General features: G+C 43.0%; 1 protein-coding gene across 1 annotated transcript in view; it reads left to right on the top strand.

Moving 5' to 3' along the window:
• LOC125080705 (contactin-associated protein-like 3) overlaps positions 1–17,648 on the top strand; it is a 202,819-nt gene that overhangs the window by 78,964 nt on the left and 106,207 nt on the right. Inside the window, exons 4-7 of the mRNA XM_047694676.1 lie at positions 92–239; positions 7,669–7,872; positions 8,497–8,681; positions 9,756–9,899. Coding sequence (XP_047550632.1) covers positions 92–239; positions 7,669–7,872; positions 8,497–8,681; positions 9,756–9,899 — 681 coding nt within the window. The remainder of the gene's footprint in view (positions 1–91; positions 240–7,668; positions 7,873–8,496; positions 8,682–9,755; positions 9,900–17,648) is intronic.

The following is a 17,648-nucleotide window of genomic DNA, read 5'->3' as shown; positions in this document are numbered from 1 at the left end:
ACGGAGTGAAGCTTCTGTCCCTGACCCACAGGAGAGGAGCTGGGAGCTCCGAGTTCTGCAGACACACTGATCCTTTCTCCTTCTCTCCCAGGGTTTTCCAGGAAACACAAACGCGGACAGCGTGGTGCATCACCCACTGCGGCCTCCCCTTGAAGCCAGGTTCCTGCGCTTCCTCCCCTTAGCCTGGAGCCCCAAGGGCAGGATCGGGATGAGGATAGAAGTGTACGGATGCACTTACCGTAAGTGCTGTTTACCCCTCTCCCCGCCCCAAAATCAGTGACAGAGGGACATGCTCTCGTGGCCAGGCTGAAAACCGAGCTTGACTTGTTTCTAACTTTTTAGGCACCTGTGTGTGATTTTGTGGAAAGCCTGGATACTGCTGTCTTCAGTTACTTTAAGTGAACATAGAGGTGGGCCCGAACTGAGCCTTGGAATCCGAGATTCCCAGGAGAGAGCAGGGTAGCTGTTTTAGAGTGGGTGTGTCATCCAAACAATGAGGTCCAAGTCAACCACAGCAATTCACTGTGATGGATGGTGTCGTTCTTGGGCACTGAGGTGACCCTGGTGTGGGGACGCAGGGGACAGCTGGTGATCTTGTTTTCCCCATAATCCAAAATGACTCTGGGCTTCTCCCATATTCGCTGCTCAAATCCCCACTTTCCTCGACATGAACCCTTGTTTGAACATCACTTATGTGTTGTGTCTTCCCTCTTTTCCCCACTGATGAGCAGAGGGACAAAAGTCACAGCCAGTGTGAGCGTGAACACAAGCAGAAATGCTTCAGTGACGTCTGTGGGGAAATCGACTCTACCATTGCCATTTTGATGATTTGGAATATGCTGGAATTTTTTTAATGAGCACAAAAAGAAAAAAATATTAATGAAAAATTTCTAGAAAACTGGAGAATAACCCAAAGAGTATGTTGGCTGGGAACATCGTGGGAGGCTGGGTTTTTGGTCACACTTCATTTCATAACTGATCAGAGCATTAGCTTTGCAGAAAAGTGTCAGTGAGATCTGTCACAGGCAAAATGTTTAATATGTCAGATCCTACTTAGCAGACATTTTCTCATTCAACAACCAGACGGGCCAGACGGATCTGGTATGGCCTCGAGGGAGAAGAACTTGACCGTGGAGACATGGAGATGTTTGCAAGAGCTATTCCATACTGGACCTATGATTTAAAAACTGTCTTTCCCCCCAAATTTGGTTCTCATAACTACTATATTATGCAGGCTTTCATTTCTTTGTTCCCTCACGTGCCATGTCAGAATTTATCGGACACTTACTATTTGTAAAGAACTGTGTTAGGGACTGGATGTAGGGGGCCCTTCTAAAATGATTGGTTTTCTTCATCAGGATTTTATGAGAAGTCATAAAATTGTACAAAACAAATGTGAAATATTGGAACACGATCCTGGGGCCTAGGGAGGAGGGCGGTCAGTCCATTTTCTGAGTGAAGGGCTTGTGGAGTGAGCTGGGGTAGGGGGGGCTTCTGGAGGGAGGAAGGCAGGAGCGTGCTCACAGTGGCTGTGGGACTCTGGGCTTCTGTGGTCTTGGGGTCTGGGAGAGTGTGGGCGCTGTTGGGCAGAGGGAGCCGCTGCAAAGCAAGGATACCATTGCCCCTTTGCCGATCCCACAGGCAGGGAGACCTTCTGGAGGTGGGGCTCACCATCCCAGAAGTGATCTTATCCTAGATTTAAGGGTCCCCTTTGGCCTCAGCTCCACCATCTTCCTGAGCTCAGACAGGCTCTGCTTTCACTCCATTTCCAAACCCTGCCTCTGTGTTGGCCCTTCCACGCAACGTTCAGCAGAGATGGTTTCGCGATGCTGCCCGCCCTTTCCCCCCTCTTTCCATGGGCCATTGCTTTCCCTCCTTTTGTGTCTGAGATCTGTGAACGTGCTCACTGCGGCAAGCGGCTGGGACACCCAATACTCTGTTTTCTCTTTGATCCCATAAAATCAGCTTCTCCTTCTTCCCATGACTCTGGGTTTACTGACTTCAAAGCAGAGCAAGGTCTTTGATGGCAATTTGCCATTAGCCTGATGTTCTTTGTGAGGCGGTACCACCTCCTTGGGGGAGAGGTCAGTCCCAGGGAGATCAAAGCTGCGGGCCTGGTCCCGGGAAGGACCTGCGTGCACCCTAAGTCAGCAAACAGGAGCTGTGCACCACGGGGGGGCTCCTAGCCTAAAACTGTGGACCGATAACAGTCACTGCAACTCGCAAAACTATGCAGCGTCCGTGGCTTCCTAGTGGAGCTTCTGTCTTGTCTTTATTCTTACTATTAATAAGAGCAATCGTTCAAGCGTAGAGCTTTGCACTTTCGTTTTTGACAGTAATTGTATATGATATGATTTATAGCCCAAAGTGCTAATTATTATCCCTCCTCATTTCTAATCTCACTGCTCTATTGATATTGAGAAAATGTCCAGATTGCTTATCTTGGCATATAATGTCTCTTAGATACAGCTTCTCTCTCTGGTTTTACTTCTTTAAACTCCAATTACAATGATATTTGCTGTTCCTAAAAACACCAGGCATTCTTCATGGCTTTCTGGGGTGGCACACACACGTTCTCTACCTGGAAATCCCTCCCTTCCCCCAACTCCTAGACTGCACGTGGAGTGTGTGTGAGGTCTTCTTAGAGTCCCATGCCCACCAGCAGCCCTGCAGAAGGGGGGTGTCCAGGGCCATATTCCCCACGGACTTGTTCTAGGCTTTGTATCCCACTCTGAAAAGGTTTCCATTTGGGTGTCCTCTGCTTTCTTAAATTTTCAGTAACATTTATACACTTTGATCAGTTTCACGTTGACATCCTCGACATAGGTCTCTGTAAACCACAGACACCGACACTGGCCCCGGTCCTCCTTCATTTCTTTCTTGACTGTTATTCTTCCCTGGGGCATCTTCTGCTCCTTCTTTTCCACTTTGACTCCTGTGTTCATGGTCTGTGTCTTCTCAAGCATTGCCCTAAGCTTGTACTAGTCCCATCCTGTGGTGGTGTAGTGTCGTCTTGTGTTCATTAGCATGTTGTTTGTCTGAATAAGGGAAGAGAGAGAGAAGGAGGGGAGGACAGAAGGAGAGAAGAGGGAGGAAAGGAGTGCATGAGTCTTTGGGAATACAGACTATGTAGGCACAGAATGGCCAACACCATGGGGACCTACCAGTCATCCCTGTGACACTCTGGTCCTGTGTCAAGTCAGGCATGAAAATAAAACTGGGAGTAAAACATGTAATTGGCCATTTTAAAACATTGTATTTATCTGGGGCACCTGGGGGGCTTAGTCAGTTAAGCATCCGACTCTTGATCTTAGCTCAGGTCTCTATCTCAGGGTCATGAGTTCAAGTTTCACTTTGGACTCCATGCTGGGCTTGGAGCCTAGTTAAAAAAAATTAAAATATTGTGTTTATTTTAAAAATGTACTGACTGTTACAGCAGAAATTTATAGGTTTTGTTTAGCAACCTCAAAACATCCTTGATATTTATATATTTTTATAAATAAAAATACATATGTAATATAAATACATATCTAATATAAATATCATAAAAATTTAAATGTCCATAATTAATACAAATAACCAACTCTAACATTTTTATTTGAATAAAAACTCCAAAATAATGCATTAAATTACCCCTTAGCATCACACTTAACTTTCACAAGAAGGCTCGTGAAAAATGTGTTTGTATGTAATTCAACTAATTAAATTATTGGGGTACTTGAGATGGAGATCACTTATTATGAATAAGAATGAGAACCAATAGTTTTGTCCATTGCAAGAGTGCAGAACCTACGTTCCAAAATGGAAAATGTGATATGATACTTCATTGAAAATGCGAAGTGTTTTTCCAATTTATATGATTTTAATTTATAATTATTAGTTTTATTAACTGGGGCTATATTTTGATGGCTATCACCAACATGGGCATGAAGGTGAGGGAACTTCTACTTCTACAGATGGGCTGTTCCCCATCTGTGCTTGGAGAGCTAGCTGCTGCAAACTCACTAAGCTAAGTCTTCTCTGTCCCACAATATGATGTTTTGGTTTAAATTTTTAAAAAATCTATTGCCTTGGGGCACCAGGGTGGCTCAGTGGGTTAAAGCCTCTGCCTTTGGCTCAGGTCATGATCCCAGGGTCCTGGGATCAAGCCCCACATCGGGCTCCCTGCTCAGCGGGGAGCCTGCTTCCCCTTCTCTCTCTTTGCCTCTCTGCCTGCTTGTGATCTCTGTCTGTCAAATAAAATATTTGAAAAAAAAAATCTATTGCCTTTAAAAATGGTATATGAGTGACACTTGTTTAAAAATGTCATTTTATGTTTACTGACATGTCCATTTGTTTTCAGATATTCAGACTGATTCATGAACGTTTGTAAGTGAACAACATTCTGTAGAATTGATTCTCTTTGACGAGGCCTGAAACTGAGTTTCCAGTCCACAATTCCCATTGTAAGCCGTCCTTGTGACAGGCGCACTCTTACTTATCACGTGGGCTTCACGTTTGTCATGAGGGGCTTCTTGATCAACAGTATGGCCCGTTGTTTGAACCATGTTGGCTGCTTTTGGGTGCCTATCTGTAAACTGAGTGTGACACATGCCATATGATTGGTAAGGTCTTACCTTCTTTCTTTCCTGACACTTCCCCAGAGAAGACCTCCCCCGTGCTCCACTTCCTTCTTCCTGACTGTGAGCTTCCTTGTCTCCAGTTTCCTAAGCAGCCCGCAGTAAGACTAGGCTATTCCTGGTGAAATGTGTTCTTTTCATGATAGCTGAAGCGAGAAGGTGAGGGGAGCACTGTCAGCTCTGGAAGGCCAAGCCATGTCTGTCCTCTTGGGTTTCATCCCAGCACCTAGTGGGTGCTACACCCATGTTAAATGAAAATAGAGTGTACTTGAGGGAACAAATGGAAATTAAGTCAGGGCAGTGTGGGGGTTGAGAAGGAAGGGAATATGGGGGAAAATGGTCTTTTAGTAACAAAACTGTATTTTCCAAAGCCAAATCCCTGCCAAGGCAGGGTCTGAAGCTACAGAAGATGGTCCATATAAAACCAGTCTTCTATGATATTCCACAGGAGCCAGAATATTTACCTATTTTTTGACCTCATAAATATAGATTCATGAAAAGCCACAAATGAAGTGTATTGAATTATGCAACAGGTAGATCAACAGGTAGATCAACAAAAATAATTAAATTTGTGATTTCCCATCTAAAATAGGGTTTTTAATATTTAAATCGAAGAAGGATCGCCACATGTCTTGCGGTGAGCTGGTTCTTATCACGGCCACCTGTAAGCAGTCAGGAATCTGGCTCAGAAAGGATCACTGGCTAATGGCACTGAGTGCGTGTTGACAGGTGTCTGTAAAGGGCCAGACAGCACACATTTTAGGTCTGTGGGAACCTGTGCTCTCTGCCACAATTCTTCATTTTTTTTTGTTTTTTAATGAACGTTTAAAAAAATTAGCTCATGGGGCCGTACAGGCTGCAGAGTGATGTGGGTCATTTCAGATAAAGAGAAAGCAGCCTCACATTCCAGACTTCTGAGAGCAATTCCTCATTTTTTTTTAAAGATTTTATTTATTTATTTGACAGAGAGATCACAAGCAGGCAGAGAGGCAGGCAGAGAGAGAGGAGGAAGCAGGCTCCCTGCTGAGCAGAGAGCCCGATGCGGGGCTTGATCCCAGGACTCTGAGATCATGACCTGAGCCGAAGGCAGCGGCTTAACCCACTGAGCCACCCAGGCGCCCCCAAAATTCCTCATTTTTATCTGTGTTGTTTTAACTCCTCTCCACTGACCTTACCTTTGTTACCATTTAAGATTTTATTGAAACCACCAGGACTACAACAAGATATGTTGTTTGAAGTGGTTCTGTTTTACTCCATTGATGACCTCTCTAGATTATAATGCAGTCCCCTTCTAGGCTTAGAGAACCTGTCAAAACACATGTTAAATGTGCCTCATAAGACAGAATGTGATGATTAGCTTGTGGTTGATTGTTCTAGGTACGAGTGTTAGGGAGCTCACTGGAGAGGAAATGAAAACATTACAACAAAAGGATTTTCAGCCCATTCTTTTGTGTTTCTAAATCCAATAAATTTTTCACTACTCCATTTTGCCTGAGGGGAATGTTCCTGGAAATATAATCTAGGTTCTGTAGAGAGGTTGGTTCTCATATGTAGTCACCAGACCAGCAGCATCGACATTGTCAACACCGCTAGGGGACATGTCAGAAAAGCAGACTCTCAGGTCCCACCCCAGGCCAGCAGAGTCACAGTTCTGGGTTGGGGCCAGATCTGTGCTCACCCAAAATGCCAGGACAATTCATTCGAATTTGACAAAGGGATATGTTTTTATCAGATGTTCATTTAACTATGCAATGGAGAATAATTGCTTGTTTCCATGATTTTTAGACACACTGCTGTACAGGTTTATATATTTTCCACCATGTATGGGAACCGGAATCAAACTCCTGAATTTTCAAAAGGTGGCTGCATGAAATAAAGGATTCCTTAGAGTTGTGAACATAAAGGGTTTGTTGTAAATGTTTTATTTCGTCTGAATGAAATGCAGGTCCTAATGTACATTGGCCCCAGGCTTTTGTGAAGTTAAATAAACCCAACGTCGTATCACCGGCTCAGAAGACATCAGTTTCCTGTTTCTTTGGCTTCCTCTTGCACCTTCATTTATTGCACACACACATTTGAAAAAACCTCTTTTTCAAAAATTTGAGTGCAGCGTACACACAATGTTACATTAGTGTCAGGTGTACAACATGGTGATTTGACGATTTTACGGGTTGTACGATGTTCACCACCAGCATAGCTGCCACACGTCGCCGTACAACTCGATTAGAATATCGTTGACTGTTTTCCTGGCCGTACCTTTCACACTGTGACTTATTCACTCACTCCATGACTGGAAGCCTGAACCTGCCGCTCCGTGTCACCCACTTTATCCATCCCCCACCCTGTCCCTTTGATAGCCACCAGTTTGTTCTCTGCATTTATGGGTCTGGTTCTGCTTTCTGTTTGTTTATTCATTTTTTGGTTTTGTTTTTGGATTCCACGTGTGAGTAAAATCATACGGTTTTTGACTTTTTAAGGACAGTAACGTCTTGTCTTTTTATTTGTGAAATATGAGAAATACGAGAGATTCTTCTGGGTAGTTGTATGAATCCCTTTGCGCATCTCCTGTTCTGTCTTTGGTGTCTTTGACCAGTGTTCTTTTTACGTTAATGATAAAATATAACTTTTTCAATAAAGAGAATGCAAGTGACCTTGATAGTGGAAAAATAAGACTATTGGACAACTGAGGGACAATGGCAGCTTTATAGCCACGATGTGCCACTGTGGGGAGTGACTTCAACTGTTTTACCGATCTTCGTTGTTTACAGGATGAGAAGTGGCCAGTACCAAGGCAGAAGCAATTGGGCTTAGTCAACAGAAGTATTTCTAGCTGATACATGTTAGGGAAAATGTCATAAAAGGCAAAGAGTGGAGGTTAGGGATCTCAGCTATGGCTATCGGGGAGGATGGGCAGCACCGTTTTTTCCCCTCTGCACTAAACAGACCAGAGATATATTATGTGTGTGTGTGTTTGTGTCAACTTGCTCATTTCAGTGCATGAGTAAAGATGTATTATACTTTGATTATTTTCTAATGTCTCTTGCTGTAGGATCCGAGATGGTTAACTTTGATGGGAAAAGCTCCTTGCTATACACGTTTAATCAGAAATCTGTGAGTCCAGCAAAAGATGTTATTTCTTTGAAATTTAAAACCAGGCAGACTGACGGGATTCTACTCCACAGAGAAGGACAAAACGGCAAACATGTCACCCTGCAGTTAGTTAGAGGAAAGCTCATCTTATCACTTAATTCAGGTAAAAAGTTCCCAGTGGGTGTTTTCAAAATATGCCTCTTTAGATGGAAGTATCTTTTTATGCTTAGTTTTTCACAGTTAAGTAGCTAATTTATCCTGAAACCAGAACACTTTCAAGAAAGAAAGAAGACCCTAGAAATAATTACTCTGGAGCAAGAAGTGTGACCCAGAATGGTCTAGGCAAATGGAAGTGTGGTCGCTCCACTGTTGAGGTGTACTACGGAGAACACGCATGTATCCAGAATGTACTTTACTGTAACAAGTTTTATAGCTCGATTAGTGTGCAAGACCATTTGCACATGTTCAGTAGACAGCCTGGTAATATTGTAAAGACGAGGGGTGGATCCCCAAAACCGTGAGGCGGTGCTCTTTGTGAGGTTCTTGGAAGAAGATACTTCCGAGAAAAGCAAAAATGCAATAATTAATAACAATAAACCCAAGAAAGGTAGAAGAAATCATTCCCAAGTGAAAGAAGGCTGTACATGAGGCTGAGGTAAAGGCAGTTGACCAGCTCTCCAGATAGAAGTGTGCAAGGAAAGTGATTGGGGGAAGAGTTGGCCTCCCACACGGCAGCCATGGTACTGGGTTGGATGGGGTGGTTCATTTGCTTTGCCTGTCCTTGTAGGCCGTGCTAACCTGCACTCCCCTGACGCCCGTGTGACCCTCACCCTGGGCAGCCTGCTGGATGACGAGCACTGGCATTCTGTCCTCATCGAGCTTGGGAACACGCATGTCCACTTCACCATGGACAAGCACAGTCAGCATTTCCAGGCCGAGGGCGCGTGCGACTACTTGGATCTTGATTATAAGGTGTGAACATTTCTTTTCAAGTATTACAGATTTTGTTATTTAAACGCAACATAACCTTTTAAGAAAATACCGCTACACAGAGAAATTCCTGTTGCTAGTAATTTGGAATTCCAGCGAAATGTTTCCCACGGGTGTTGTCGGCCCAGAGAGACCCACGTGCATTGTTGAGATGTTGTATCACTCATAGGTGTGAGTTCTCCCCGGGAGGAAGTAGTCGAATTCGGAAAGTGTGTGGATGAAGAGCTATCAGTAGGACAGGCAGCACAGTAAAATACATGTGTCTGGACAGTTTTCCATGTTATCTCTGGTGTTGGCCGTGACCCATTCCTTTGGAGATCTCTGTGTTTTAGGGCGATTGTAAACGGAATTAGCAATCTAGGGTGCTTGGAGAAGTAATCACCATACGTTCCAACCTGCTTTTTCAAGGAACGAGAGAGCCAGAGTCAGGCAATTAAAAATACCATTTCTAGGGACATTTAAAGGCTTAACGCATCCCCGGCGTGTTGCCCGCATGTATCTAACCAGCACTGGAGAACACCTTTTGTTCTGCCAGTTCTGCTCAGCACATCTATCCGAGCAAAGAGGATGATTTCAACATTCATTTAGTGTAAGTGGCCTCAGCTGAGGAGGCCAGCTGCAGAGCCTGGTCCTGAATGAGATTATCGATGCCTTCATTATTCTGACCCATCAGCCGTGTCCTGGCCAAGACCTGGACCCTGAAACTGGGTTCTGGGAAGGTTTGTAAAGTAGAATGTCATCATGGTCAACCGCCTTGTCACCCAGATCAAGAGTGACCGTGGAAATGAACGTACAACATTCCCTGTTAGGGGAAGTGACATAGCCCTTTGAGTAGCAAATTGCAGGAAGTGGTATTTAACCTACTTATCTAAATGTAATAAAGAAAGAACCAGTACATCTACGTCTAAAAATTCACCTGAAATTAACATGTTAATGTTAAAATAATGCCAGATAGATTGGAGGCAATTATCCTATACCTGCTGAGCATACGTGTTTTAGGCAGACAATCAGAAAATCATTAAACGATATTATTTATGTCATTTTTTTCTTTCTAAGATCAGCTTTGGGGGGATTCCTGGACATGGAAAATCAGCGGCATTCCCACATAAAGACTTTCACGGCTGCTTCGAAAATCTCTACTATAATGGAGTGGATATCATTGATTTGTCCAAGAAACACACACAACAGATCCTCATCACGGTAAGAGAGCTACACGCGGGGTAAACGGAGCAGGGAACTGCAGCTTGTCCGATGGGCCCAGTCTAGAATGTGCCTCTCCAGAAGGCAGGGAAAGTGCCAATCACGTATGCCTTTTAGTGTGTATTTGACTTAATTCACTAAATAATAAACTTGATTTTTTAATTTAACTTTTTAAAATTTTAGTGCCAGTCACTCACATACAGTGTAGTATGAGCTTCCAGTGTGCAGTTCAGGGATTCAGCACTTCCCTGCGTCACCCGGGCTCCTCACAAGTGCCCTCCTCCATCCCCACCACCGGCTTCTTAACTTTTACAGGTGTGTGGAAACAGACGCACGCTTTCGCAAATGTGTCATGGCGCCTCTGAATAAAGACTTTTTGGGGCAGGGTCTCTGTTGGGATTGATTTCCTCTTGCTCCTTTCTCCCGTTACTGAACTCCTAGCTCAGCTGCCTATCGCTCGCTTGAAAGGCCAGTACTCGAGAGATGAATTTAGATTGGAAAGGAATTTGAGCTTAATTTAATTTGGGGAGAAGGTGGACTCTTGTGCAAAAGCCAGCTGCTGGGTTTCTGCTCGGCCCAGAGATTTGCAGAGGGGTTAGGAGTGGGTCAGTGAAGGGAGGGGGTGGACTGCTGCATCTCTCCATCCCGGGCAGACTCCGTGGTGCCAGCCACAAACCCTATCTCTGTGCTCAGGGTCTGTGCCCCAGGGGTCTGGTGCCTGTTTGCTGATGTGCAGGAATGCCCTTTGTTCTGCAAAGGGAGGCCAAGGCCCACAGATACACAAATGGAGGTTAGTAAAATCAGTCTGGTGACCTAAAAAAGAAAAAGATTTGCCAGAAAACTTGCTTGACTCTTCAGAAGGCAGATGTGGCTTCAAACAGGCGACTGGGCATGTTTGGGACCTTCTCACCCCAAGGCCAGGGGTCTGTCTGCTGTGGATCTGGGGACTTAGGTCAGCAAATAGGAAGCATGTTATCTCGAGGCAGGTGGACCCCTCAGAGGGGTTGGACTGTTGTCAGGCTTCCGTCCCTCCACGCAGCTGCAGGCCGTCCCCCTGGGCCAGTGTGTTACTGAGCTAGCGTCTGTCCTTCCACGTTTGGTTCCTTGGACCTGAATCCTCTACAATCAGTGCACCCAGCTTTGTGAACATTGACGCCTCCATATCGAGCATCATTTACAGAAATGGGATTGTTTTATATAAGCTTTTCTCCATCTCCATTTTCCAACTCAGCGAAACCTGTGGGAATGCTTTTTTTTTTAATGTTTATTTAGAGAGAGAGCATGAGGGAGAGAAAGAGGACCTGTCAAGCAGACCCCCCACTGAGCTCAGAGCACCACATGGGACTCGATCCTAGGACCCTGAGACCATGACCTGAGCCGAAATCGAGTGTCGGTCACTCAGCCGACTGAGCCACCCAGTGCCCCAATTTATAAGAGAGTTTTAGGTTTGATAGATCACTCTATGTCATTCATTTCTTTTGTTTTTTTAGTTTTTTTTTTTTTTTATTTTTTCAGCATAACAGTATTCATTATTTTTGCACCACACCCAGTGCTCCATGCAATCCGTGCCCTCTAAAATACCCACCACCTGGTGCCCCCAACCTCCCACCCCCCACCCCTTCAAAATTCTCAGATTGTTTTTCAGAGTCCATAGTCTCTCATGGTTCACCTCCCCTTCCAATTTCCCTCAACTCCCTTCTCCTCTCCATCTCCCCTTGTCCTCCATGCTATTTGTTATGCTCCACAAATAAGTGAAACCATATGATAATTGATTCTCTCTGCTTGACTTATTTCACTCAGCATAATCTCTTCCAGTCCCGTCCATGTTGCTACAAAACTTGGGTATTCATCCTTTCCTTCTTCTTTTTTTTTTTTTTTTACAGCTTTATAAACATATATTTTTATCCCCAGGAATACAGGTCTGCGAATCACCAGGTTTACACACTTCACAGCACTCACCATAGCACATACCCTCCCCAATATACATAACACCACCCCCCTCTTCCAACCCCCTCCCCCCATCAACCCTCAGTTTGTTTTGTGAGATTAAGAGTCACTTATGGTTTGTCTCCCTCCCAATCCCATCTTGTTTCATTTACTCTTCTCCTACCCCCTCAACCCCCCATGTTGCATCTCCTCTCCCTCATATCAGGGAGATCATATGATAATTGTCTTTCTCCGATTGACTTATTTCGCTAAGCATGATACCCTCTAGTTCCATCCACGTCATCGCAAATGGCAAGATTTCACTTCTTTTGATGGCTGCATAGTATTCCATTGTGTATATATACCACATCTTCTTTATCCATTCGTCTGTTGATGGACATCTAGGTTCTTTCCATAGTTTGGCTATTGTAGACATTGCTGCTATAAACATTCGGGTGCACGTGCCCCTTTGGATCACTACGTTTGTATCCTTAGGGTAAATACCCAGCAGTGCAATTGCTGGGTCATAGGGTAGTTCTATTTTCAACATTTTGAGGAACCTCCATGCTGTTTTCCAGAGTGGTTGCACCAGCTTGCATTCCCACCAACAGTGTAGGAGGGTTCCCCTTTCTCCGCATCCTCGCCAGCATCTGTCATTTCCTGACTTTTTCATTTTAGCCATTCTGACTGGTGTGAGGTGATATCTCATGGTGGTTTTGATTTGTATTTCCCTGATGCCAAGTGATATGGAGCACTTTTTCATGTGTCCGTTGGCCATCTGGATGTCTTCTTTGCAGAAATGTCTGTTCATGTCCTCTGCCCATTTCTTGATTGGATTATTTGTTCTTTGGGTGTTGAGTTTGCTAAGTTCTTTATAGATTTTGGACACTAGCCCTTTATCTGATATGTCATTTGCAAATATCTTCTCCCATTCTGTCAGTTGTCTTTTGGTTTTGTTCACTGTTTCCTTTGCTGTGCAAAAGCTTTTGATCTTGATAAAATCCCAAAAGTTCATTTTTGCCCTTGCTTCCCTTGCCTTTGGTGATGTTCCTAGGAAGATGTTGCTGCGGCTGAGGTCGAAGAGGTTGGTGCCTGTGTTCTCCTCGAGGATTTTGATGGATTCCTTTCTCACATTGAGATCCTTCATCCATTTTGAGTCTATTTTCGTGTGTGGTGTAAGGAAATGATCCAATTTCATTTTTCTGCATGTGGCTGTCCAATTTTCCCAACACCATTTATTGAAGAGGCTGTCTTTTTTCCATTGGACATTCTTTCCTGCTTTGTGGAAGATGAGTTGACCATAGAGTTGAGGGTCCATTTCTGGGCTCTCTATTCTGTTCCATTGATCTATGTGTCTGTTTTTGTGCCAGTACCATGCTGTCTTGATGATGACAGCTTTGTAATAGAGCTTGAAGTCCGGAATTGTGATGCCACCAACTTTGGCTTTCTTTTTCAATATTCCTTTGGCTATTCGAGGTCTTTTCTGGTTCCATATAAATTTTAGGATGATTTGTTCCATTTCTTTGAAAAAAATGGATGGTACTTTGATAGGAATTGCATTAAATGTGTAGATTGCTTTAGGTAGCATGGACATTTTCACCATATTTATTCTTCCAATCCAGGAGCATGGAACATTTTTCCATTTCTTTGTGTCTTCCTCAATTTCTTTCATGAGTATTTTATAGTTTTCTGAGTATAGATTCTTAGTCTCTTTGGTTAGGTTTATTCCTAGGTATCTTATAGTTTTGGGTGCAATTGTAAATGGGATGTACTCTTTAATTTCTCTTTCTTCTGTCTTGTTGTTGGTGTAGAGAAATGCAACTGATTTCTGTGAATTGATTTTATATCCTGACACTTTACTGAATTCCTGGACAAGTTCTAGCAGTTTTGGAGTGGAGTCTTTTGGGTTTTCCACATAGAGTATCATATCATCTGCGAAGAGTGATAGTTTGACTTCTTCTTTGCCGATTTGGATGCCTTTAATTTCCTTTTGTTGTCTGATTGCTGAGGCTAGGACTTCTAGTACTATGTTGAATAGCAGTGGTGATAACGGACATCCCTGCCGTGTTCCTGACCTTAGCGGAAAAGCTTTCAGTTTTTCTCCATTGAGAATGATATTTGCGGTGGGTTTTTCATAGATGGCTTTGATAATATTGAGGTATGTACCGTCTATCCCTACACTTTGAAGAGTTTTGATCAGGAAGGGATGCAGTACTTTGTCAAATGCTTTTTCAGCATCTATGGAGAGTATCATATGGTTCTTGTTCTTTCTTTTATTAATGTGTTGTATCACATTGATTGATTTGCGGATGTTGAACCAACCTTGCAGCCCTGGAATAAATCACACTTGGTCGTGGTGAATAATCCTTTTAATGTACTGTTGAATCCTATTGGCTCCTATTTTGGTGAGAGTTTTTGCATCTGTGTTCATCAAGGATATTGGTCTGTAGTTCTCTTTTTTGTTGGGATCCTTGTCTGGTTTTGGGATCAAGGTGATGCTGGCCTCATAAAATGAGTTTGGAAGTTTTCCTTCCGTTTCTATTTTTTGGAACAGTTTCAGGAGAATAGGAATTAGTTCTTCTTTAAATGTTTGGTAGAATTCCCCCGGGAAGCCATCTGGCCCTGGGCTTTTGTTTGTTTGGAGAATTTTGATGACTGTTTCAATCTCCTTACTGGTTATGGGTCTGTTGAGGCTTTCTATTTCTTCCTGGTTCAGTTGTGGTAGTTTATATGTCTCTAGGAATGCATCCATTTCTTCCAGATTGTCAAATTTGTTGGCGTAGAGTTGCTCATAGTATGTTCTTATAATTGTCTGTATTTCTTTGGTGTTCGTTGTGATCTCTCCTCTTTCATTCATGATTTTATTTATTTGGGTCCTTTCTCTTTTCTTTTTGATAAGTCTGGCCAGGGGTTTATCAATCTTATTAATTCTTTCAAAGAACCAGCTCCTAGTTTCGTTGATTTGTTCTATTGTTCTTTTGGTTTCTATTTCATTGATTTCTGCTCTAATCTTTATGATTTCTCTTCTCCTGCTGGGTTTAGGGTTTCTTTCTTGTTCTTTCTCCAGCTCCTTTAGGTGTAGGGTTAGGTTGTGTACCTGAGACCTTTCTTGTTTCTTGAGAAAGGCTTGTACCGCTATATATTTTCCTCTCAGGACTGCCTTTGTTGTATCCCACAGATTCTGAAACGTTGTGTTTTCATTATAATTTGTTTCCATAAATTTTTTCAATTCTTCTTTAATTTCCTGGTTGACCCATTCATTCTTTAGAAGGATGCTGTTTAGTCTCCATGTATTTGGGTTCTTTCCAAATTTCCTCTTGTGATTGAGTTCTAGCTTTAGAGCATTGTGGTCTGAAAATATGCAGGGAATGATCCCAATCTTTTGATACCAGTTGAGACTTGATTTAGGACCAAGAATGTGATCTATTCTGGAGAATGTTCCATGTGCCCTAGAGAAGAATGTGTATTCTGTTGCTTTTGGATGAAATGTTCTGAATATATCTGTGATGTCCATCTGGTCCAGTGTGTCATTTAAGGCCTTTATTTCCTTGTTGATCTTTTGCTTGGATGATGTGTCCATTTCAGTGAGGGGAGTGTTAAAATCCCCTACTATTATTGTATTCTTGTCGATGTGTTTCTTTGATTTTGTTATTAATTGGTTTATATAGTTGGCTGCTCCCACATTAGGGGCATAGATATTTAAAATTGTTAGATCTTCTTGTTGGACAGTTCCTTTGAGTATGATATAGTGTCCTTCCTCATCTCTTATGATAGTCTTTGGCTTAAAATCTAATTGATCTGATCTAAGGATTGCCACTCCTGCTTTCTTCTGATGTCCATTAGCATGGTAAATTCTTTTCCACCCCCTCACTTTAAATCTGGAGGGGTCTTCGGGTTTAAAATGAGTTTCTTGTAGGCAACATATAGATGGGTTTTGTGTTTTTATCCCCTCTGATACCCTGTGTCTTTTGATTGGGGCATTTAGCCCATTAACATTCAGGGTAAGTATTGAGAGATATGAATTTAGTGCCATTGTATTGCCTGTAAGGTGACTGTTATTGTATATTGTCTCTGTTTCTTTCTGATCTACTACTTTGAGGGTCTCTCTTTGCTTAGAGGACCCCTTTCAATATTTCCTGTAGAGCTGGTTTGGTATTTGCAAATTCTTTCAGTTTTTGTTTGTCCTGGAAGCTTTTAATCTCTCCTTCTATTTTCAATGATAGCCTAGCTGGATATAGTATTTTGGCTGCATGTTTTTCTCATTTAGTACTCTGAATATATCATGCCAGCTCTTTCTGGCCTGCCAGGTCTCTGTGGATAAGTCTGCTGCCAATCTAATATTTTTACCATTGTACGTTACAGACTTCTTTTCCCGGGCTGCTTTCAGCATCTTTTCTTTGTCACTAAGACTTGTCAATTTTACTATTAGGTGACGGGGTGTGGACCTATTCTTATTGATTTTGAGGGGGGTTCTCTGAACCTCCTGAATTTTGATGCTTGTTCCCTTTGCCATATTGGGGAAATTCTCTCCAATAATTCTCTCCAATATACCTTCTGCTCCCCTCTCTGTTTCCTCTTCTTCTGGAATCCCAATTATTCTAATGTTGTTTCGTCTTATGGTGTCACTTATCTCTCGAATTCTCCCCTCGTGGTCCAGTAGCTGTTTGTCCCTCTTTTGCTCAGCTTCTTTATTCTCTGTCATTTGGTCTTCTATATCGCTAATTCTTTCTTCTGCCTCATTTATCCTAGCAGTGAGAGCCTCCATTTTTGATTGCACCTCATTAATAGCTTTTTTGATTTCAACTTGTTTAGATTTTAATTCTTTTATTTCTCCAGAAAGGGCTTTTATATCTCCCGAGAGGGTTGCTTTAATATCTTCCATGCCTTTTTCAAGCCCAGCTAGAACCTTGAGAATCGTCATTCTGAACTCTATATCTGACATATTACCAGTGTCTGTATTGATTAGGTCCCTAGCCTTTGGTACTCCCTCTTGTTCTTTTTTTTTGTTGTGAATTTTTCTGCCTTGTCATTTTGTCCAGATAAGAGTTTATGAAGGAGCAAGTAAAATACTAAAAGGGTGGCAACAACCCCAGGAAAATATGCTTTAGCCAAATCAGAAGAGATCCCGAATCGTGAGGGGGGAGAAAGGGGGATAAAAAGGGGTTCAGAAAGAAAAAAAAAAACGAATCTATTAAAAAGAAGAAAGCCGATAAAGAAAAAATATAAAAAGAGGAAAAAAATATATATATATTAGATAAACTATTTAAAAAACGTTAAAAAAGAAAATGTTAAAAGTTAAAAAAAATTAGCAGAAAAAGAGATAAAGAAAAAAAAAATTGAAAAAGAAAAAAAAATTAAATTAACTTCAAGGCTAAAAAATCATGGGGAGAAAGCCATGAGTTCCGTGCTTTGCTTTCTTCTCCTCTGGAATTCCGCCCCTCTCCTTGGTATTGAAACTGTACTCCTTGGTAGGTGAACTTGGTCCTGGCTGGGTTTCCCGTTGATCTTCTGGGGGAGGGGCCTGTTGTAGTGATTCTCAAGCGTCTTTGCCCCAGGCGGAGTTGCACCGCCCTTACCCGGGGCCGTGCTGCCTTACCCGGGGCCGTGCTGAGTAATCCGCTCGGGTTTGCTTTCGGGAGCTTTTGTTCCCTGAGCGCTTTCCGTAGAGTTCCGGAGGACGGGAGTGAAGATGGCAGCCTCCCGGTCTCCGGCCCGGAGGAGCCGAGAGCCCGGGCACCACTCCTCAGTGCGCCCTCAGAGAACAGCGCCCAATGACTCCTGTCACCCTGGCCTCCGGCTGCGCTCCGAGCTGACCGAGCCTGT

This window comes from Lutra lutra, chromosome 11 (assembly GCF_902655055.1).
Source record: "Lutra lutra chromosome 11, mLutLut1.2, whole genome shotgun sequence".
NCBI lineage: Eukaryota > Metazoa > Chordata > Mammalia > Carnivora > Mustelidae > Lutra > Lutra lutra.
This window is presented reverse-complemented; position numbering and strand designations above follow the sequence as displayed.